We start from the raw sequence: 22,988 nt of genomic DNA on the forward strand, positions 1-22,988 counted from the left end.
AAGGAATTCTTATCGTTCGTAGCACGGTCACACTGCTCAGTTATTTCAATTGTTTGTCCCGTTTGCTCGCGCACTTGTTCCCAGCGTAAGTCCGAAAAGCGTTAATTTCCGAGATAATAAATCGCCGTGGCTGCGTATTATGTAAAGTGGAGTGGTGCTGTGTCGATTTCGCTGCGTTAGGGCCGTTCCAAGCATATGGAATCTAAATGCAGCGTATCTTTCGTTCCTGCCCGTGTGTGTGTGTGTGTGTTTGTGTGCATGGTTGTAGTGGGGCTTCCGTGTCGCAAGTGGAAAACAAATGAAATTGAGTTCTCGGTTTGAGTCATATTCGAGTGACAAATAAAGCGCGTCATGCGTTGTCCATTGAATTACAGTTTAATTTGATTACCGGGTGCCGCCAAGCTACGTCCAATCACCGATCGATCTGTGAGGGGCCTCAAATATAGACATGGCGTACTCGCACTGGAATGAAGATGCGGGAGCATCTCTGGCTGTGTCTGTGTGCTAATTAATTAATTGCTCATACTTGACCTGGACACTAAGCAGACGCTGTTGAAATCCATAATACATATATGTATATAACACTTTTGTGCTCGCGTAGATGAAATGGGCGAAAATAGTGCGTGCTTGGTTCAAGTTACGTGAGCCCCTCGCTTCGAGTGTGTTGGTAGGGAGCATTCCGTGTGCGCGAGTGTGTGTGAGCGGCGGTGTGGGGCATGGGCAGTACCTCTGTGCTCGTACCTAGGTGGAATAGTTTGGTACCCATGACTTTGCCAGGGCAAGAGCATTCTATAAATTACTGCGTTCATATGGTGATTTATTTAGAGTTGTTTTCAAAATAACTTATTCAGCTCACTTGATGGTTCATGTTGAATTAGAATTTATAGATAACATATTTCTGGAACCTCTCATCTTCCGGAAACTTAGGAGGCATGACTCAAGTTATATTCATGAAATCATGAGTACCCGAGGTTCCAGGAACTAGTACCCTCGCCAGCTCTGTTTAAGCAGGGATTCTCTCGGTAGCGCAGTTCATTTGGCTTAATTTCTCTTTATTTACTCTCGGTTCACACAGATCAGGTTTTGTTCGCTGCTCGACGGGGCAGCTGCATTCTTTCTCGCTCCCACCCTGCCCCTGGAAACCCCTGCACCTGTTCGTTCTCGAGGTGCGAGCGAGAGGCCAAGAGGCAGAGGTAGAGCGGCACTTGCCACGCTTGACTTGCAGCAGGTCTGCAGGCGACGCGGAAATGCCACTAGGAGACTCAGCTACAGCCGCCGATAGCCACCAGTTCCAGTCCCGATAAGGCCACGATAGACTGAAGTAGACAGCTAGCTGGAAAGACAGATAGCGACGGGGAGAGCGGATTTATTTATTATTCAAATTCTGAATGGAATGACGATGTGATGGGCTCGTGCTCGTGTACGCGGCGACACTTTTTGCTGTCAATATGCTTCCTGCAAGTGGTGAGTAGTCAGCGCTCCGGATGATTACAATTCAAAGTCTACAGCCAACCGCTCCCCCTAGATAACGATTATCGAGCGTCAGGTATTCGACTTCCTCGGATACATGTGGGCGCCCATCCTAGTGAACTTTTTCCACATTCTGTTCATCATATTCGGGTTTTACGGCGCCTACCACTTTCGCGTTAAATACATCATCACCGTAAGTGCCCTGATTACCATATCTATGCGATAACCCCAATTTATTTTGTGTGCCCGCCTGCAGTATCTAATATGGAACTTCCTGTGGATCGGGTGGAACGCCTTCCTCATTTGCTTCTACTTAAATGTGGGGCAGTTGAACAGGGTGAGTTAACATAGCTCCATGAGAGACATTTCTTTACTTAACTAGGCGGATCTCTCTTCACAGGACAGTGACCTGCTCAACCTGGGCACTGGCAGCGTATCCTGGTTCGAGGCGAATGGGTACGGCTGCAAGCCCACCTACAACATGGCCGCAGACGATTCGTTCCGTCCCCAGCGGCCGGAGCGCGTGGAAGGCTGCCTGCTGGACTACCCGCTGGTGGAGATCACCCACTCGGGGGTGCAGTGCGCTCTGGCGGTAAGTGCTCCACTGGATTAAGTCGCCTGAATTGCGTAAATTGTCTCGCCCACTCCCACAGTTGCTCGGCATACTCGGTGCGATTCTGATTAGTTGCATATTTCTTGACGAGGACGACAGATGTAAGTGGCGCTCTCTGAATGCGAATAGGAAACATGCTCGTCTGTCATAAACATCACTAACCGGGAACGGTCATTGCTAACCCCTCTCATCCCCATAAGATCTTTCACTTTCGGGTCTCACTGTGCACTGTGGTGTTTGTTTCCTTTTCTCCCAAAGCCTGCAATATTCCTCTATGTGTAAGCAATGTTTGTAAAGTTGTCATCGAGAATTCAGTCAATTGCTTATTGTTATTCTCGATTATATCAGGATGTCGATAAGAAGGCTCTTGCCTCCCTACCCAAAAACCCGCAACCTGGAATGCGACTGTACCCCCAGAAAATTATGGTTTCGACTTAAACATATATTGTATCCTATATTAACCATTATGACGTGTCCATTTGAATTGTGAGCATCTATACATATGCCTTTTAAAACATTTTACTCACATACCATATAATCGTATTGTTATTCATGTTATGTATTTGTCATTACTCATAATCAAGAAATCAGAAACGTTGTATCTGCATATGGACAGCGACACTGTGCAGCTCTAGGCAAAGTTCAGATAGATGCTCCGAAATGAATTGAATTACATGATATGAAATGTGAAGGTTAAAGCTCGTTTAATTTACAAATAGCTACAGAAACAACATAAAAACATATTCATTTTCACAAATAAGAAGCTAAATTAATTACTTTTGACTAGTCCAATAATTAGTAAAAAGCTTCTGGGTGCTGCACAGTGTCCTGCTGCCTCCGATGTTTTCCTCTGTTAATTGTTAAAGCATCTTAATCAATTTCTGGTTTTCAGTCGATTTCATGAACGGCGACGCGAAGAGTCCACAGCATACCGTGGTGCACCCAATGTACGTGAGCTATACAAGTATACCCACAACATCCGCAAGCGCCACCATGCAATCAAATAAGCATCTGCAACTGCAGCACCAGCAGCCGCAGCAGAACTCACTGAAACTCTTTCATCATCAGCAACAGCAGCAACCCAAACTACACCACTTCAATAAGAACTACCAGTTGAGCGGCAGCAACAATAATACACTGAACAATAATCTCCACCAGCGCGCGCCTGCGCTACTGCCGCCAAACACAACAAATAACCGCAGCGCATCATTCCAACCCCAAAGTCACCCTTCAAACAACCATGTAACCCAGCGCACAGGCGGAGAGGGGAGCAACTGCAGTAGCCTACGCCGCCATCGACAGCACCACTCCAAGGCACCCGTCAGCCCCAGTCCCATGTCCCCCCAGACCACGCCGTCGCTCTCGTACGCCTCCCTGCAAAACTCGAGCCCCTACCTAGCCGGGAACTCCCTAAGCAACAGCAACTACAGCATATTCCAGAGCCCCGACTCGCTCCAGGGCAGTTCTCATTTCGCCCGCATTCATCACAAGCCCAGGCCGCCCAAATCTGATTATCCTATTTCTGGAGAATGCAATCCGGCCATGGGTATATCCTCGCCCGTCCGTCCGCTTGATCGCCTGTCGCGCAGTCTCGAGGACGACGAAGACAACTTTTCGCTGCAACAATTTGCTCCCGGAGAACACGGTGTCACCTACGTCCCCTTTCAAAGTCCCACTCCAAACAGTCTTTTTCTGGGCGAGAACAACAACGCCCAGCCTCACCTCGTCTTCCACTCCAACTCTCGCTCTAGTCCCAACAACAACGCCTATCCCTACGACCAGAACGGTCTGCCCTCTTCCCTCCGCCTGGGGTCAAATTCCAATGCCCGACGACCGACTCACATTCCTCTGCCCACGGTGCCCATGCACAACTGCCAGGAGGTGCAAAATGATGAGGACGCCGATGGCGAGTCCGAGCCAGACCACGATCAGATGCTGACGCCCCCGCCTCCGCCGGTAGTGCGGCCTCACATCCATCAGCGCTTGGGTCAGGCGCCCTACCTAGATCTCTCTCCGGAAGTGGCCGAGCGCTATGCAATTCCCAGCAAGATTGGACCCGGACTTCCCATTCAAGTGCCCCACCCCGTCCCCCATGGGTCGCCCATGGTACGTCGCAGTAACCGTCGACCAAGGCCATCAAATCCCGTGAACTTCTGCGACCAGATTCGCGCTACACCTCCTGGTTACGTGGTACGCGCTCAGAGCGACGATCGCCTAATGGAACAGGTCGAGGCTGAGGCTGCTCCGCACGTGAATCGTCGGAGTGGTCGCGGCGGTAGCGGTCAAAAGTCCCGTCCTCGTTCTTTCTGCAACTCGATAGTGGGCGTGCAGGGTTAGACTTAAGTACGTCCCGCTGCACTTGCTCCTCCTCTCTCTTACTCATGCTTTCTGCCTAGGCAGGATGGCTGTTACTAACTCTACCAGGATCACTCGATCCCTAAACACATAAAACCCTTCATATACATAGGTGTTGCTGTTTCTTTGTTGTGCCTAACCAGCCGGCTAACCTGGCTAAGAACAGGTCCTAACCATAGCTTCCCATGCAGGCGTTTATCGATTTGAATGATGCCTTGCTGAGCTGACTTTAATTGTGTAAATCTAATTAATAATTCACATACGTGCGAACAGTAGAGACTTTCCTCGAATTGTGATAGAAGGCGTGGAAAGTCGTGACAAAATGCAAGCCTAACAATTTTTATGTTGATCTGTGATAACTGAAAACAAACATGAACGACAAACGATTATTTAAAAAACGAAAATGTCACAAAATCATTATCAAGAAAAGGATATGACAATTTGTTGAGAATACGAGCAAGATAAATGAAATTTTGAGCCAATTGCAACCAGATGCCTTGGATGAATGACGGAATAGAGATTAGAATATACAACATATATATACCGATGTTATGTGCGGGAGAGCGCAGCCTCCCCAAGAGTTGCCTTTTGTTGTTTAACTAGTAATACATATGAATGTATTTGCCCTTGATTACGAAATGTACTACGATGCTAACTTTAGTTATCGAACACATACAAGAAGTTGCCTATTCCGTTAAGTGTGAGATTCGTTATACAAGCGCAAGCAAACGTAAAAACGTTTAGATTTATGTATAGAAATGTTAAGTCTAGTATTAAGCTTGAGGCCACAAAATGCATAAGCAGAGCAGATCTAAATCCATTTAGCGTAGACACTACTGTTTTAGATAGATCCCCCATCTTTAGCCATGCGAGTTGCGCTGACTGGTGCCAATTCTCGATGAGATTGAAAACGTTTCCAATAAAAATGTTCATTTACACCATACTACGGGTAATCTATCTCTGTGTCGGAAGCCTTTCTCGTAGCCGATCCTTCTATCCTCCTAAGTTGCTCTCTTACTGGTAGCTGGCTTTTTGTAGCATTTGTGGCTCTAACCAACCGCTAACCATTGACTCTCTCCGAACGTAGCTAATCCAACTTGTTTAACAGCTCCAATCACAAAAGCACACTCAAAAATAAGCCAAGGTAACTTTGAGCATTGTATCCGCGGCTTAACGCTCTTAACAATCTCCCACTGATCCTATATTGTTCTCCCCGGCGCAGTGAAGCATATTAGCAAGCAGTCTAAACACCGCCAGTCGCTGTACTCCATCGAATTCGGCAGCAGCACCGACACCATCCGGCATGGCGGCCACTCCTTGGGACTGGGCGATCCCCGGGGCGACCAAGATGGCGGCGAACTGAGTCCCAAGCCGATGACACCACGACGCGTCAAGCGGCGATCGGTCATGGCGCGCGGCACCCAAGGAAGGCAGTCAAATGGAGGAGGCTCTAGCAGGCGGTCATACCACGGATCAAGCGGCACCCTGCGATCCAAGCACGGACACAGTGGACGTGGGGGCGGAGACAGCAGTAGCGGAAGCTATGTGAGGAGCAGCACTCGGAGCTCCCGCCGGAAGTATCATCAGAACCCGGTGACTAAGATCATCGACCAGCAGCTACAGCAGCAGCAGCCTCACCTGGGTTCCTTCCACCGTCAGGACAAACTCTCGCTGACTGCCTCCAACCTGCAGTCGCTCAACAATGACTTTGTTAACAACACCAATGCTTCCGGCAGCCAACTGGGAAGTCTGGGCAAACCCAACGAGCACTACTACCACAGCTACCGCAAAAACATTCCGCTGGACCCCATCTACTACAATACCAACGGTCTAGGAGCGCTGGAGGAGCCGCCGAGCCTTCCGCCGCCACCACCTCTGCCATCTGCTGCTGCATCATCAACTCTGCACGCGGGCGGTGGAGGGCACTACAACCCCAGTTATCAACACTCCACGACGCACCTAAACGACGTTGGTCACGCACCCGATGAACCGTACAACAATCGACCGCCCTCAGTGCGCTCCAGCTACTCGAATTTTCACGGCTCACGGCCACTCTCCACAGCCTACGGGAATGCCGCTGGCGAGAACGTATTCGCTGGACTGAATGGAGCGAGCGCCAGTCCACCGCAGGCTCCTTGTACGCCGCCCCTCTACCAACAGCATCCCATGCAACTGCAACTACAACAACAGCAGCAGCAGCAGTATCCTCCACCGCCGCCAATGGATCCGGCGCCTGCTTACGTCAGCACCATGTCCTTCTCCAAAAGGACTGCCTCGCGGGAAAGCATCCGCTCAATGGCCTTTCTCAACAACGGTCCGCCCGCCTACAATCTTAACTACCACACGCCGCCCGACTCTGAGACGACCATGTAGTCCGCCATTGGGTCTTGGTTTTCATCGTCGCACATGGATCTTGAATTAAACACAATCTTCATCAAGCCATCACCCCACGCCCAAAACATATATTATCTTGTGCAACAAGCCAAGGCAACCACTTCGTGCTTTAACCACATGGATAGCTTATACTTGATCCGTAATATAACGATATCTGTAGTGCTTAATTTATACGTAAGTTTCTGTCGTTTTACCAAAGTGCCTTTGTAAATAAATACTTAAAATAATGATTCGGTTATTTAAATATCAGAACAGATTGATAAAAAAGAAAACCCATTAATGTGTACTGTTCATTCAGATCATTTACTCAATACTAAGTTGTTTATGTTCATATATATTTCATCTTAGGTAATTGGTTTATATATACCGGTAGATACTTGGGATCTCAGTCCCTGCGACACACTGAAAAAAGTAAGAAAACTTGTGACACTACAAGTGATGGATATCTCCACCAATACTCACATTCATCTGCATCCCAGCCCGGCTCGATGTCCATCTGCTTGTTGCGCTCCTTCAGCCACGTGAAAAGTGGGGCAAAGTACTCTAGGATACCACGTCCGCTCAACTTTCGCTCCCCGGTGGCTATCTCCATGACATCCCGCCAGTGCCGAGTGGCTCCCAGCTGCATCATGTCGCGAATCTTCTTGCCTGCCTCTTTGCTGTCGTAGAAATCGCAATTGTGAAGTGGAAAAGCGGGATCACCGGGCTTGTACTGGCCACTTGCCAGGCAAAAGGAACGGTAGAACTGGAAGCCCAGGATCTCGGCCAGAAATTTTCTGTGGGGGTCGGGGAATAGAAAATTCTTAGCCATCAAATACAAGTGATGCACACTGACTTGGTGTTGGAGGTCTCCGGATTTAATCCGCGATAGAACTTGAAATCCGGATCGAAGTCCTTGTTAAGGCGTTGTAATGGCGGCTGAACTCCGGCGTATTTGTCCTGTAGGCCCCAGTAAGCGCAGTTATAGTCCTTTACTCCGATCCGTCCGTCCATAACGTCCACGAGGAACTTGTCATTGATGAAGTACTGCGGCAAGGCGATCAAGGTGTGCACACCCATGCGGAAGAGGCGGTTCAGGGACTGCTCCTCCGTAAGGCTGTCGTTCAGCAGGATGTGGAGACGGTGCAGGTGGCGTGGAGTGCCTGATGCCAGGATGACAGTTTCCGCTATGGCAGCTCCAAATCCAGGACATGGCTCCGTGTCCAGACCAAAGGGCAGTTGCATCTTGTAGAGGTGGTACTGCAGTTCGGCCATCGTTCCGTGAATCTGCATCATCTTCTTGTAGTCCAGTTTGGGGCAGTAGCGCAGCGCCACGTCCGGCGGAAAGTAAAACACCTGCGACTTGCACTCAGCTCCGCCTTCCTCGTCGTTCATCCGGCGGGAAAAGCGGTCGTAAAAAATGCTGTCCCCCAAAAATGGGTTCTATTAACTTCAACCAAGCATTTACGTTATTTTTAATACATAATATAAATATATCCTATTTTTCTGGAATTTAAATTTAAAGTCAATACCACTTACTTCGGCATCACCATTAAGCCCAACGATTCAAAAAACTCGGCGGCCTTGCGGTTGATTTTGACGGGCGTCACCAGGACCTCCTCCAGCCGCCGATGAACAGAGGGCAACTGGTGCTGTCTGCCTTGGTGCGGTGTGCGAAAGAACTGGTGGGGGTACCAGTCCTGCGACAGGATCTGGTCCATAATGGGAGCGGAGATGGCGCCGTCGCTCTTCGTGTCCGCCTTTGGGTATGTAGTTTGCACCTCTCGACGCAAATAGGCGTGCAGCTCCCGGTAGAGCGGCATTATCTCCCACACGACCGCCTCCATTTCAGCCTGGAAGTTCTCCGTGTCGTAGTTGAGGTACCATGTGCGGGAGGGAGTCACATGTCCGTTGTAGGTGGCAGCGATCCGCAGAAGCCGAACGTAGCCGATGAACGTGTTCTTGGCCACGTCCTTCTCGTTGATGGCCCTGCGCCAGGCCTTCCAGTTGATGACCAGATCCTCGTATAGCTTGGTGTGCATGTTCTTGTTCATGATCTGCGGGTACATGGCCAGCGAACCACGGGTGGAGCAGTCCTCGTAGGGACAGACCAGTGGTCCGTTGACAAAGTTATGAATCTGGCGCAGAAGGTCCTTGGCCTGCTCGTAGTCCTTTGGCCGCAGGCCCTGCAGCTGCAACTTGGCCATTCGCTGCACGCGCCTGCGAAGAAGTGGGTCATCCAACTCAGCCACTGACACAACGCTGAGGTTGCCCGCCAAGTCGTAATATAGTCGATAGGTCTCCGCCTCTACCTCCTGCTTGGAGTTGAGAACCTGTCCGCCCAGCGGCGACTTTCCCTTGGCCGTGAGCTGCACGAAGATCCTGCGGTTCAGACTCCACACGTGGCGCATGCGGTCCTTGGCTCTGTCAAGTATGCGATTGGTAGCCAGTTCATAGTTGGATTGGCAGATTCCGAAGGTTACGGTGAGCAGAAGGACCAGCGATACTCCTAAAAATGGCAAGCGCATTTTTACTTGGCTGGCTTCCGTTTCGCCTTGATAAGGTTATCTGAGTGCTTTCGAATGCGACTTGGGATTTGGATTTGCTTCCGACTCTGGTGGCAGCTCGAGCAGAACTGAGTCGACACTGCCAGTCGAGCCGCAGGCTTATCATTCTAAGTCCGGCGCTAGTTGGGCTTATCTGTAGTTGCGAAAGAAGCCCAGCTAGCGATCTCCCCAAGCAAACGTTGCGTATACGTTACGTGCTTGTGTTCCGACATTACGTATACGCTGAGTGTGCCAGCCCGAGGCGGAAATCGCAGTGGGTAAGGCGGAGAAGAGAGGCCATCCTTACACCATTTTGGACTGATGAACAGCGTCCGCATGCTGCTGGTTTTGTTAGCCAGTGGCCCATATTCAAGCTAAATCATTTTGACATATTCCTTCCGAGGAAGGGACAGCGGCGGTAGTCCTTTGCCCCGCGGTGCAGCAGCGGAGGCTTCGGAATTTAAATCGGAGAAATAGTGGGAACTTCGTCGTCGCTCGTGTGGCATGTGGCACGGCATTTGTTTATGCCGGCTGACCTACAAGCAAACGCGAGGGCGCAGGGGGAGTCCGAGCACGAAGCCGAGCGTGAGAGCATTTCCCGCGCGAGTCCTTTTCGAGAGAATAGTGGGAAGTTCGCGTGTGTATTTTTTCATCGCTCTGCATCGCGGTCGCCCTGCAGATTACGTCAAACGGAAAGGAAACCCGTTAGCCGAGCTCAGTCTCCGACGAACCTTAGAACCGAGCAGTCGCCATGCGAGCGCACGTACTTACAGTGGCCCAGTGTCATAGTGTCCTAGTGTGAAGTGAAAAAACCAAGGAATATGGTAAAAAGTGAAAAGTGAAAGGCAGTGAAAAGCCTGAAAGGGCATGGAACATAACGCAGAACTCGCACCCACACAGCCGCACAGCCAAGCGCGTTACCATCGCAAGTGCATTCGGTGCGATGAAAATTCTTCAGCGCCCAAAAATAGAGTGAAATGTGTGCTGCATATTGTTGTTGCTGCTACTGAGTGGGTGAAGGGAGGCGGTGGGGGAGGGGCCACGACGGAAACTAACCTACATTTTCGCGCTCTTTCGCACGCTTTTGCTGGCACACACACAGACACACGTGCGCTGGCAGGGAGGCCACTGTGCTATCTCTTTCGCACTCACCCTTTGGGCCGCGAAAGAAATCAACAGTAAATTGTAATAACACTTCTTAGACTGCCAGTACGCTTTTATGTGTGTGTGTGTGTGTGTGTGTGTGCGTGTGTCAAACAATGTGCGTGCCCGAAGTTTTTTGCTTTGTTCTGTTTCTGTTTTTGTTGGTGGTTCCGTTTCAACTTCCCCACCCACTCACATTCACATTGTTGCACAGTTGCGACTAAATAAAAATGTAATTAATGTAAAATAAAATCAAATAAAACACAGCAGCAGGCGCAAAAACAACTGGATCGGGAATAGTGAGTGAGCCAGTGTTGGGAAGTCGATGTTAAAGTGCGAGTGAAGGTGTACGTGTTCACGTGTGTAAGTGTGCCTTGTGTGCGTGTGTTGCAGGCCCAAGAAAGTGAAATACGAAAATAGAAATAGAAATTGCCGGAGTGCAAGCACACAAGCGATTACATAAAGCCCAGCTATCATCCCGAACATCCGACAACTGCAGCCAGCGGAGAATACAAAAAAAAAACTGATGGCCGTAGCTTAAAGGTAAAATCGAAAATTCATACGCGTGTGCGTGTGTTAGTGCTTGGAGGGAAGTTTGGGTTCCAACACAACAACAATGTCCTGGCCATAAATTAGCCCTTGATGTGCACTTAACTAGGTGGCCACACTTTCGCTTCGTTTCGTTTCGAATCGCTTCGTTCTGTTCTGTTCTGTTCGCACGAAAGAGAGAGCAAAAATGGCGGAAGGGGACCGAGAACAAAATTCGTAGCACAACTTTAGGGGCCAACTGGCAAAGCTCTGCCAGCTGCCAAAGCAGCACTTTTATGAGCCAACTTTAAAACCAACCGCTGGTCACGCCCAGAAAGCAGAAACCAGAAACAGAAGCGAGTATCCCCGCCCCTAAGGGGAAGACCCCACCAAACAATTGAAAGCCAACAACACACTGTTTAATGCCTCGAGCGCCGCTCTCATTGTTGTAATAAAAGTGTTTTTGCCGATTTGTGTGTGTGTCCGGACAGACCAGCAAATGCAGGTGGATCTCCAATGGCACACGACCGCCCAGCCTCCAGGCGTAATGGCACATCCCTGCCACTGCCAGCGAATTTCCGCCAGCAAACATCACATCAACTGCCATAACGGGGCGGTGGAAACTTGATATTGAATATTTTATGGGCGCCTTCATCTACCGCTTTTCCATTTTTGCTGCCAGTTGCGAGTTGCCAGTTGCTCGCAGACGTGTCAAGAAGTTTGCGAGGAACACAACAGGAAGCACCGGCCTACACAAGCACCTACACACCCATACTCACCCATACACATGCATACCATACACATATAGTATATGCACAACAATGCCGGGAGCAGCATCAACAAAGCGCTGAGCAATAAGCAGCCCCCGCCCCGCCCCACGCCCCACTTCCCACGCCACTGCCCACGCAACCTCATTGCTTCTTCGTTGGGCGCCATTTATCAATTCTTGTATCTTACTTGTGTTGTGTGTGTGTCTGTGCAGGCGATGCTAGATTGTGTGTTGGGTATGCCCATAATGTTAATTAACTTTATCTCGCTCAAGCTTTAAGACTTAAAGCGGCACTCATTTCCCGGCCCTCGTCCCAATCCGCATCCTCCCCCTTCAGGTGTTTATCTCTTCCGTTACGCACATTACACATACGTAAGTCGAGTGAGTCGTTACGTTGCGTATACGTACTGCACTCGCAGAAAGCTGTTTCTTAGTCTTGAGGAAGTATACATTCGGTGCTGACTGCTCTTTTTGTTTCATGTAACGAAATCCGTAAATGTGTTTCTCTTTTTAATTTCCTTGTTTTCATTTACCAGCATTTCCCCCTAGTAATTAGATTGTCTGGTCGGAAACCAACGGGCCGACTGTAGGGATAGTACAATAAACAGAGTTTACAAATATATTTCATCGTATGTTTTTCAAAGAACACATTTTTTGGTTACCCTTGAAACAATCTCTATTTTTTTTCTGTGTGTAAGCCGCGCGCATTGGTGCGGGTGCTTTGAGCTGCCGGGGATTAGCGCGCTACCAATTACCGTTACATGACACGACGCAGAGCAATTGCCGGCAGAGGCGATTTAATTTACTCTCATTCCCCCTACTTACATAAGCTTAAATCTTTCCACTTACATCGAAATCTCTCTTTCGTTTAGGAAACCTACGCATCGCATCGCAAAATGTAAAGCAATAATCAGCACAACAAAGCCAAAGCTCACAATAGAAGTAGACGAGGCGGAGGAACTGAGCTGGGGCGATGCCAAATGCCATTATTGGAAACGGTCGTAGTCATAAGATTTGCATAGTATAGCAATAGCAGAAGACATCATGAAAGCCCCCAGCGTGATAAGCACAGCAACAAAAGCAACAGCAATAGTAGATACTAGGCACAACATGGTTAACAAAGGGAACGGTGACAATATTATCGGTAAACTGAGCGATCCGCTCGCTTGAAAAGTGAGATAGACATATGACTAGTGTTCGAAAGTCGAGTGAGAAGCCTGGCAAGAGAGAGCGCGACCGCGGCATGCAGCTGCCCTAAGGACCTCGCCCAGGACGACGACGACGACGAGGCTAAGGACCAAGAAGCAACCGCAACCAGAGACAGCAGCACCCAACAAAACGACGACAATCAGTCAAGATGAGTGATGATCAAGCGACGTCCAACGATGAGAAAGGTGAGTCCCCTAAACCGCTAAGCCCTCCTGATACTGCTATTGATAGTTTTCCAAGCCACCCGGCCTCATAAATATTATTCCCGAGGTGTCCAGCGGGGAGTTGGAGGAGTAAGCGGGAGGCCATCAAATCTGTATGCGGGAGTGTGCAAGGTCAGGAGGGCAGGTGTCACAGGGCAGGACTTGTGCTCCTCCTCCTTCCTCAATCAGCTCCTCCGACATCCTGACAACGACACCTGCACGCCAACCAAAGAGAGTCGTGCACAGTGGTTGTGGAAGCCCAGTTGTCGCATGACTGAAGTTACAGGATTTTCGTTCTATAGAGTCATTACACTTGTACTTTGAATTCTACTTAATTTGTGGGTCTGTTTAAGTTTCCTTCTACATGCCGCATACTTCTTATCTGACTTCAAGCTGACAAATGGCAAACAATATATTAGTAGGCCGAGTTATGAGCTCAAAGTCGGACATTCTTCATCAGGTTATTGCACACACACCAAAAGTTCAGTGTGGCAGCCACCCACAGTGCCACATAAAGGCAGTTGGGGGTGGCAGGACCGAAGGCATTTGCTTTTTGTGCGTGTTGAGCGTTTTCCTGCCACTTCCCGAACTCCTGTCCGCTGTCCGGTCCTGCTCATCAACATAATTAAATAGCATTGCTCATTGTGTGCTGGGCGATTGCTGTGCCGGTTGTGCCTCGGATGTGGGGCATGGCATGGGCATGGGTCTTGGGCACTTGGTTCCTGTGTCCTGTGTCCCGGGTCCTGTGTCCTGGGTCTTGGCCAATAAAACGAAAATGGAATCGAACCAGCTTAATGGCGGGCAGGGCGACCCTAAGGCCGTTTAAATAAATGATAAACAAATCGAAAATGGGAAGCGCTTTTGCCGGACGCAAAAGTTTCGGCTGATGACTGGCCATAAGTTACGCAATCGTTTTCGCAGGCGCCGATAGAGAGCGCCATTTGTCCTTTCGGCAGGAGCGGGTGGGTGGGCCTTGGGTTGATAAGTGGGCACAGGGAGCAGGGAGCAGGGCGCCATTGTCAGCGGAGGATATTCATTGGGGAGGTGAACAATGCACAAAGGCCAGCGGGCGCTGCCAGCTGCGGATTACGAATATGAACGGAAACGGAAACTAATTAAATATGTAGAGCAATTGCTGCTGCATCTCGCTTTATCCTACCGATTCACTTTTTCACTTTTTCACTTTTGTTGGTCCCGCATCACTGCAGCCAGTGTTTCGGTTTCTCCTTCGGCTCGGCTTGGGCTGGGCTGGGGCCTGGACCGACCACCTTCCTTTCCGCCTTGCCAGTCTCGAATTGGATTTGGATTTTGGCCAGGGCCAGGAAGCAGTCGAGAGCACTGTATGGAAAGTGCCCCAACTGCGAGGGGCGTAATTGCCCCACCCCCTAAGCCTCCGCTCCGCTCCGAGTCCCAATCGCAATCCCATTTCAATTTCCATTCCCATTCCCGTCACCATTGAACTTGCTCAAAGGTCTGCGCAGCTGCAACTGCAACAGAGGCAACAGCGCCAGTTGCAACTGCAACAATGGCTGCACTAAAAACAAAAAACATTGAATATAAAACCGGAAAATCAGAAACAATGCAGTCAGTCCATTACGAATTGCTAGAGTACCTATTAATAAAGAAGAACATCGATTTGACTTTCTACACTTTCTCCGCACAATTTGCAGTTTTTAAGAACATTGCATGACAAGTGATTCAACAACTTTTCTCTCCGTGTGTGGATGCAACTGGTTTTTTGGGAAAACCACGACATTGCACGTTGCTAGCTGCTTTTAAGTTTTCTGTGTCGGTGTGCAATTTCCTTTTTTGTTTTTGGGCGCCTTGAGAATGACTTTGCTTCCGCGTGAAGATGCGGCAGCAGGTCTGGAGTTTCGAGTCGCGAGCCCGGGTCGATTATGCAATATGGGGAAGATGTGCGTCTTTGTTGCATCTGATGTTAATGTGCGACCGCCAACCGGTTGCCCATCGTCATTGCCGTCATCGCCGCGGCAGCAGAAGCAGCTTCATCATCGTGAGCATGGCCCTCGCCAGCTGAAGATGTAATCCCCATTGAAAGATGCTCCGATGGCACCGGAGTGCAGGCCATGTAGCCATGGGCTCCAGCACAGCGGCTTCCAGCTCGAACTTCATTCGCCCCAGCATCGTGATTATGACCGTCGATGTGGTTTGATTGGCAACAGATTATTGCGTCGGTGTCCCGCTCGCTGCTCCCAGCTAGTTCCTTATGTAAGCCCGCTTTGTTTACAATCCGAAACAGTTTAAATGTGGATTAATTATTATTCGGCAGTGATGGAATCTGGCGAGCAGTCAGCTGCCTAGCTGCATAGCTTGGTAGCTGCCAGATGAGAAATGATAATCAGCGACGTAATCGAAATGGCCGGATGGCCCCGATTCGCTGGCTCGGCTCAGTCCAAGTCACTCACTGCTAATGAAAACAGTGGCTAATCAACAGCGAAAGCATGGCGATGGGCGGTGGGCGGAGGGGGCGTGCTGAGTGGTGGGTGAGTTGGCGGTGTTGGGGATGTTGAGGATGTTGGGTGGCCAGTGGCCATGACCTCTCTCCGCCAGCAGTCGGACATCTTGGAGATGGTGATGTAAGCGCGAACAAAACCCATGGCTGCAGCGCCGGGGCATGACAAGATATTTTTGATGTTGCTGCAGGCGAGGCTTAACCCAATAACGCTCGAGAGTCTCTCGCCGAACTGGCTCTCTAAGAGGGGACCTGACCTGGCCCAATCCGAAGAACAGTGCCTGGCTCATTCCCTGCCCCACAGCCCCATAGCCCCACTCCTCCCTACTCCTCCGTGGGGGCCAACAAACCTATCTTGCTAATTTCCGGCACGGGAACGGCCGGCCATCAATGGGTTAATGACTAACGACGGCAAGCAGCCAGCGGGCAGCAGCCAACCTGACTAACCTGGCCAATCCGGCCAACCCTTGGCCAATGGTTATGCAAGTCTGGACCAACAATAAGGAATTGCCAATAGGAAGTTCGTCGTATCTGCATAAAATCCATAAACATGAACGTCAACAAAATACCTAACGGTTAACAACCAACATCGGCGATGTGATAAAGTAGCAATAGCAGCTAGCTCTGGGCCAAAACTGGAACTGGTCAAGTTGCATATTACAACAGTTTGAGTTTCGGTGTTAGCTATTTTCGGCGACCAGCCCACGAAGCTTAGGGCCACTCAGATTTTCTCTCGAAAGAAAGTAGAGCACAGAAGCGAATGCTCCTCGGGAGAGAGTGACTTAGTACACTGGGAGAAGCCGTGTATTAAAGCCCAACTTTGTTAGTTCCAAGAGAACTAAAGTTAATAGTAATCAGAACTAGAAAAACATTTTTTATTATGCAGCTTTAATAAATCTAGACACAGTTTCTAGACATATAAAATATGTTTTTCTTACGTAAATATATCAAAAGGAATTTAAGATATCTTTTGGCGATCTTAAATGGGTCTAGGAAACCGGTTTTGTTTATCATATAAAATATTGAAAATGGAAAACCAAAGATGACTGATACACTTAGGTTGGCATCACAACATGGGATTTGAAATAATTTTGGGACACTTTTTTTTCGTGAGCCGAGCGGGATTGCAAAAGGGCACATGCTGGGGATGATGTGAAAGGTCAACACTCTCGCGATCTTCGGAAAGGGAGAGTGAACCACAGACGGCCGAGAAGAAAACGAAAACGAAGACGAAGAGGCGGCCATGTGGCCTTCAATGGGTCGCGGTCGTGAAGCTCCAGTGGTCTGGCTCCACTTCATTCAGCTCGTCGTCGGAGAAAGAGATTATCTCTGCACTTGCTCCGCGGCGAGCGATCGCTTATATAACCCCATGGCTCCCGAGTGGAGAAGAGGGCTATAAAACGGCGTGTGCCCACGATTGCCGAATCATTTCCAGTCGGTCCAGAGGCGAGCAATCATTCGAGTCCTTCGCAGCGAATCCAGAGAAATGGCAGCCCGTTTCATAGTGAGTTTGGCACGACACCACGTCAGTTCAGGTGGATCCTAACACAGATTCCCTCCTCCCAATCCCAGATCAGTGCGCTTCTGCTGGCTAGCCCAGCTGTATGGGGCAAGCCCACCTTCGGACGAGAGCATGTCCACATCCGCATTCACCTGCCGGAGAGCGGTGGGGATCACGGCGGCCACGGAGGCGGTGATTTTGGCGGCCACGGAGGTGGCGGCTATGAGGTTCACTCCCACGATGGCGGATACAGCGGCGGTGGAGGAGGCGGTGGCCATGTGAACACCTATGCTGTTATCACCGAGAACCACGGATACAGTGCCGGAGGAGGCGGTGGCGGTGGCGGTGGCCACGGTGGATACAGTTCCGGAGGATATAGCTCCGGTCATGATGATGCCAAGATTGCTGCTATCGCAGCTGCCGCTGGCTCGTCCTCTGATCACGGACATGGTGGACATGGAGGCAGCGGCGGACACGGCGGAGGTTACGGTGGCCATGCCATCGCCAACATTGCAGCCATCGCCGCCACCTCGGACTCTTCTGCTCATGGTGGCAGCGGAGGATACGGCGGCTACAGCGGTGGCGGTCACAGCGGAGGAGGTCATGACACCCAGGTGATTGTGGCTGCTGCTGCAGCTGGTGATTCCCATGGTTCTTCCGGCGGATACGGCGGTGGCTCCTCTGGTGGATACAGCGGTGGCTCCTCTGGTGGATACAGCGGTGGCTCCTCCGGTGGCTACGATGGTGGATACTCTGGTGGATCCTCTTACAGCGGCGCCTCCTCCTACAGCGCTGGTTCGTCCTACAGCTCCGGAGGATACAGCGGTGGACATGGCGGCGGCTACAGCAGTGGCGGCGGATCCAGCTACGATACCCAGGTGGTGGCTGCAGCCGCTGCTTCCGGCAGCGGTGGCTCCTACGGCGGATCTTCCGGCGGCGGTGGCGACGGATACAGCTACTCGGCGCCGGCTTCCGGCGGCTGGGCAGGATCCAACCCAAGCTGGAAGTAGACGGCAATGTCCGTCCTTGGCCATCTGGTCGTCTAGTCTACTGTTCACGTTTAACTTATATTTGACATGTTCGCTCATCCATATTCCACACATTCTCCCAAGATACTGGTGTACAAAATAAACCATGTTAGTGTAATAATTTAAGCCAACTGCCCAGCGTGTGATTTACCTAAGGCTTGTCACGTTTGTGCCGATTTTTCTCCGCCTCTTTCATTGGAGCTATATAGTGGCGCTTAAACATGTCATAAATGGAGAAGTACACGGCACTCATCAGGCCCGCCTTGAGCAGGGTGGGCGACATCCCCTTATAGAAGCCCCCGAATCCTTCCTCCCGGAACGTGGTGGTGATGCAGCCCAGGATCGTGGGGCACTCGGGGTTGCGGCCAAAGGTCTTGCGCTCCTGCTTGAAGGCCATCAGCTGGATGCGCTTCTTGAGCAGGTCCGCCGGGTAGACGATCATCTTGGCCAGCACCCCGGACAGTGCCCCATTGAGGAAGAGGAAGCCTCCGTGGATCTCCTGGCGCTGGTCGGGAGGCTTGGCCATCAGGACGGCGGCGTTGAGGTACTTGTAGAAGAGAAAGTTTGCCCCCACCAGCGGAAACACCTGCACAAGCGTGAAGGGCAATCCTCGGGACAGACCCGTCCACCCCTCCATTCTATAGACCTTGCGAAGTCCAGAAAAAGTGTTCATCTGACTGCGGCGCGAGGAGGGGTCTGCGGCCACCATCTGGGTTCTCACCACGTCAAACGGCTGGGCCGCCACGGCGCCCAGACATCCGGCTATGCCGCCGCAGATGAAAAACATGAGGAAGGGGCGCTCCGTCCAGAAGTCCCACTGGTGGGCCATGGAGCGGAGCTGCTCGTAGGACCAGAACTGCACCAGAGCGTACGAGATGCTCAGAACCTGACCGGAGTTGTGACCCCGGAACATGCCGCGCATTCCCTCCTCGGCGTACACCGACTTGAAAGCGTGGATGACCCCTCGGTACTTGGACCCGTGATGGTTGGTGACTGGTTCCACCTGCATCTGGAAGCGTATCTTCAGCACGTCCAGCGGCTGGGTTATGGCCCGCGTCGCAGCTCCGGCGATTCCTCCGCCGACGGCCTGCATTATCTGGACTTGAACCGAGTTCTCGGGCATCGGATGTGGTGACGAGGAATGGACGGGTTGGCTTTCGGTCCGGGGCGAGCTCCCCAGCACGGCAGGAGCTATTCACTGTACAGATGTGGACGAGGCGGTGTGTTGTCATTCCGCAAGCTAAATTTTCTGATACTGTATAAGAAATCGGCTAGGCTCTTTCTAAGCTCCGGCCCATTACACACTGTTTTTTTTCAATTTACTATTTAGTCGAATTTTTAAAATACACAATAATTTCTCTGACAATAATGTAAAAGCTTAAAATAAGTGAGGTGTCTACGTATTTACCTCCACATTTGTTGAGGTCTGCATATGCCCATATATCCTGCTCCTTCCAGTGCTAATCCCTTCGATCTCTTTCAGCCGTCGCCAAGCACCAGGTTGTCGCGTACACGCAGAGGTCGCAGGTCAAGCACGAGAACCGGCACATCCAGCTGGTGCGGGAGTACGGCTTCCACCCGCGCACCAAGGCCTCCGTGGAGGACGGCGACGTGCTGCCCCGCAAGTTCGAGCCCTTTCCGGAGCACATGTACGGAAAGCCGCTGGAGGAGATTGACACCTTCATTTACGAGGAGGTGAGTACTGCCGCATTAAGCCTTCCCTCATTATCCGCGGCCTCGCCTCAGTTGGCCGCCCATTGGCTCTAATTAAAAAGTCACAGGCAGGCGACCACCAGACCCCACACACCAGACCCCAGATCCGTGTTCTCGTGGTGGGGCAGTAGGGCAATCCTCGCGGTGGCAGGTGCAGGCGGCGGAAATGGAACACGGCGGGCGCGGCTGTTGCTGCTTTTGTTTTGATACCGTCGTCGCGCTGCACTTGCCCCATTGTGGGCACAAGTGGAAGTGCACTTTGGCGCAGGGAAACTGCGGTTAATGGAAACGCCTAGAACGGCCCTCGTGGGTCCTCGAAAGCCGAAAAGGAAATCAGCGTAAATGCCGCTCGCTCGTTAAATTTCAAAGCCGGGAATAAATTTTGGAACTACATCAACTACGGCAACATCAAACAAAGGACACACAGTTGCAAACACGTCTGCCCAAGTGCCCAAGTGTGAGTGTGTAGGCATGAGCTCGGTGCTGGAAATATGGGTCATGTCATGCACAGGGCTCCGGGCAGCAAAGTTGACAGCCGTATTTACGTGACTCAAACAAACTGGCCGGTGCCACTGCCGCTGCCTCTGCCGCAGCAGCCGCAGAGGACAAATTATAGGCGAACATGCAAGTGTACTCAAGACTTGGCGGCTTTCGCGCCACGTGTCGTGGCGAAATAATTCCGGATAGCAGCCGCAGCCGCGGCCGGACCCCCGGACCAACTGGCTGAACTGGCCCGTCCAGGCTGAATAAACATGCAAGTGGCCAGCCCACGGGGCTGCACAATATAATGGGAGTTACGGAGAGCGATAAGATGAGCGTACCTGTGACGCCGAGTGATGTGTTTATCGATCTACCGGACATCCCACTAAGTCCAAGACAAACAGAGTCCGGCAATCTATAATTAAATCTTATTGGCGACATGCTTGCAGTCCGGGTCCAGTCCACATCCCACTGCGAATCTCAACGCTCTTTCTGGGTCACTCCTGCGATGGGTGCTGCAATGTTGTCCCACATTCTATAATTAAATCCTGAATGGTTGGGTTTTTGGGGAAACAAATGAGAACAGAACTTCTCCGGTTGCCTAATCTGTTGAGCACACGGCTTTATTTAATCCATGCCGCAGAATCGAGGCAACTCCCAAGGTACCTCCCTCTGCACTTGGCTTTCCTAGCTGTGGCTTTAGATTTGATTATTTTGTAGCAAAATAATTGCTGTCTTAAGCTTATTGATTTTCTATTCAAAGGCTCTGAATAGACAGGGGATTAAGTAATTGAAACTTCCAACTATTACATTCTAATAACAGCCAAGACAGTGATACTAGGTTCTCAGTGACTATGCTCACCTCCGATATTGCCCTGGGATTCAGGCAAACCAAACATTCTTAAACTGTCGTTGAATAACTTTCCTAACCAAACAGAGTAGGCAAGCAAATCGGCAACCCAGTGGCTCCCATCCGCATCCCTTGCTAGTTGCCTCCGTTGGAAATGGGTTGCATGGCTTTCAAACAGCCACTGCAGGTGCAGAATCAAAGTGCTTAATTGCATTTTAATGGCCATCTGCTGGCAAACAACGCCCGTCTGCTCGTCTCCGGCGACACGATAAGACACAGACGCCGCATGTTTGTCCGGAATCTCTACAAGCTTCTACACAGCTTTTCATTTCGGGCACTTAAAAATACACACGCTTATCCTTAAGCTCTCCGCTCCGCTGCTTGCCGGAACCACCAACTACTTTCCGGGTAGGAAGGGAACTGGAAAGGCATGCAAATTTACAGCCAGGCCCACAAATGGTAAATGGCAAATGCCACCCAATCGAAATTTTTGCTTGTTACATTAAAATTTCTGCTTACTTGGCTGGGCGACGTTTATGTGTGTATTACAGTGACGAACGACCTTCAGACGAGCGTGAGTCTGGAGGGAGGTCGGACGCTACTGGGCCAGCCGAAACATCATCCTCGGCAGGCACATCTGCATATATAATTGAAGAAATCAGGGCGCTAATGAACAACTCAGTGCGGCCTGGGTGGCTGCCTTAAGGTTTGGTTTTCGTTGCTCCCCTTTGGAGGCAAACAAATCGATTTTCCGAACGTGGCCAAGGGGCAGGAGCGGAACAGCATGACGAGCGCAGGACACGCGCTCCCTGGGGTCGGAGGAGGCAGTTCCTCCAACCGACTGCGCCTTGAATTACCAAACCGTATTAGCCGATTTGGAGGCAATTTATTGGCCTGCCTCGAGCTGATCAATGTTTAATAGGATCTTTGCGATGGGCACCAAGTGAATCCAATCCGCCGGTTGGCCGATAAGCATCCATCGCCAGGAAGTGGCCTGAAATCTGTAATCTGAACAGCAAGCAAAACACTTTTGGCAAAACGTGCTCTCGCGCTCACGCACATATAGACACATGATTCGCGAATGTGGTTATGTCGAAAGAGCACGCTGGCCCTTTGCTCACCGCTCTCTCTCTTCTTCCACTCTTATTAACAACGCATGATTTAGTTGTGGAACCTTGGCGAAAATCCAGTAATTTATTTGAATCAATTTTACGTGAATTTTAAATGCACATATACGTTTGTGTGAAAACTGGTTTGCAAAATTACATGTGGGCCACTTTTTTGGGGCGACCCAGTCGGCGTTTTTCGTTTCGGTGTGTTAGCATCAATCAAGAGTTCCTGCAAGCAGAAGGGAACTTTGATTAGAACCTCGCGTGCGGGCAACGGAATGGGTTGGGAAAGGGTGCTCCCAGACCAGAGGCTGCGGCCAGCGGATGAACTCACCATTTAGTGGGCAATGGCGCAGCGATTACTTGGACCTTGCACGCATCTTCCTGCGTTTACGCTTCAACCTACGCATACGCTTCTTACGCCACTGCAAACGAGAGAAATATCACTATTAGTTGCTGTTCACTTGGGTGCGTTTCACTATATTCCAATGGGAAAATTTTCTCTTCGCGACTAATTACCTTAGCTCTCATTTTCCTTCTGGTCTGGACGACGGTTTGAGAACGAAAGAACGAATATCAAACGGAAGTCGGCCTGCTAGGCTCGCGTGGCCATTTGACAGCCCGC

General features: G+C 50.6%; 5 protein-coding genes and 1 long non-coding RNA gene across 13 annotated transcripts in view; 3 read left to right on the plus strand and 3 right to left on the minus strand.

Annotated features, from left to right (window-relative positions):
* The first annotated feature begins 2 nt into the window (after nucleotides 1-2).
* Nucleotides 3-7,059, plus strand: LOC122613087 (sodium/potassium-transporting ATPase subunit beta-1-interacting protein). Of its 3 annotated transcripts, XM_043787086.1 has the most exons (8): nucleotides 3-85; nucleotides 1,076-1,464; nucleotides 1,526-1,663; nucleotides 1,727-1,807; nucleotides 1,871-2,062; nucleotides 2,124-2,184; nucleotides 2,976-3,030; nucleotides 5,661-5,802. In XM_043787086.1, exons 2-8 carry the CDS (start codon nucleotides 1,405-1,407, stop codon nucleotides 5,671-5,673), a joined length of 600 nt encoding a protein of 199 aa, XP_043643021.1. In that variant the 5' UTR covers nucleotides 3-85; nucleotides 1,076-1,404; the 3' UTR covers nucleotides 5,674-5,802. The 3 variants fall into 3 exon arrangements, with proteins under 3 accessions (XP_043643021.1, XP_043643020.1, XP_043643019.1); XM_043787085.1 differs by lacking the exon at nucleotides 2,976-3,030 and having other exon boundaries at nucleotides 5,661-7,059; XM_043787084.1 differs by lacking the exon at nucleotides 5,661-5,802 and having other exon boundaries at nucleotides 2,976-5,381.
* A 57-nt stretch (nucleotides 7,060-7,116) lies between these two features.
* Nucleotides 7,117-9,429, minus strand: LOC122613916 (angiotensin-converting enzyme). The gene is made up of 4 exons (XM_043788337.1): nucleotides 8,351-9,429; nucleotides 7,668-8,234; nucleotides 7,295-7,608; nucleotides 7,117-7,234 (listed from the first exon to the last, which is right to left on the minus strand). Exons 1-4 carry the CDS (start codon nucleotides 9,337-9,339, stop codon nucleotides 7,218-7,220), a joined length of 1,887 nt encoding a protein of 628 aa, XP_043644272.1. The 5' UTR covers nucleotides 9,340-9,429; the 3' UTR covers nucleotides 7,117-7,217.
* Nucleotides 9,430-10,089: 660 nt separating this feature from the next.
* LOC122613171 (sodium channel protein 60E) overlaps nucleotides 10,090-22,988 on the plus strand; it is a 30,527-nt gene continuing 17,628 nt past the window's right edge. For all 6 annotated transcript variants that reach the window (XR_006325670.1, XM_043787216.1, XM_043787215.1 and 3 more), the window contains exons 1-4: nucleotides 10,090-10,181; nucleotides 10,894-11,043; nucleotides 12,670-13,191; nucleotides 19,695-19,906. Coding sequence is in view for 5 of the 6 variants with exons in the window: in XM_043787216.1 (XP_043643151.1) it covers nucleotides 13,155-13,191; nucleotides 19,695-19,906 (249 nt within the window). In the remaining variant the exon portion in view is untranslated. The remainder of the gene's footprint in view (nucleotides 10,182-10,893; nucleotides 11,044-12,669; nucleotides 13,192-19,694; nucleotides 19,907-22,988) is intronic.
* On the plus strand, nucleotides 17,051-18,294 carry LOC122612440 (glycine-rich cell wall structural protein 1.0; the record flags this gene model as incomplete). The annotated part of the gene is made up of 1 exon (XM_043786062.1): nucleotides 17,051-18,294. A coding segment is annotated over one exon (1,143 nt), but the record flags the coding sequence as incomplete, so codon positions are not given.
* On the minus strand, nucleotides 18,157-19,593 carry LOC122613173 (mitochondrial thiamine pyrophosphate carrier). Its single transcript, XM_043787222.1, has 2 exons — nucleotides 18,363-19,593; nucleotides 18,157-18,298 (listed from the first exon to the last, which is right to left on the minus strand). Exon 1 carries the CDS (start codon nucleotides 19,332-19,334, stop codon nucleotides 18,363-18,365), a length of 972 nt encoding a protein of 323 aa, XP_043643157.1. The 5' UTR covers nucleotides 19,335-19,593; the 3' UTR covers nucleotides 18,157-18,298.
* On the minus strand, nucleotides 22,415-22,953 carry LOC122613174. Its single transcript, XR_006325671.1, has 3 exons — nucleotides 22,883-22,953; nucleotides 22,698-22,788; nucleotides 22,415-22,592 (listed from the first exon to the last, which is right to left on the minus strand). It is a non-coding gene; the product is annotated as an uncharacterized LOC122613174 (long non-coding RNA).

The sequence above is a fragment of the Drosophila teissieri genome, chromosome 2R (assembly GCF_016746235.2).
Source record: "Drosophila teissieri strain GT53w chromosome 2R, Prin_Dtei_1.1, whole genome shotgun sequence".
Classification (NCBI taxonomy): Eukaryota; Metazoa; Arthropoda; class Insecta; order Diptera; family Drosophilidae; genus Drosophila; species Drosophila teissieri.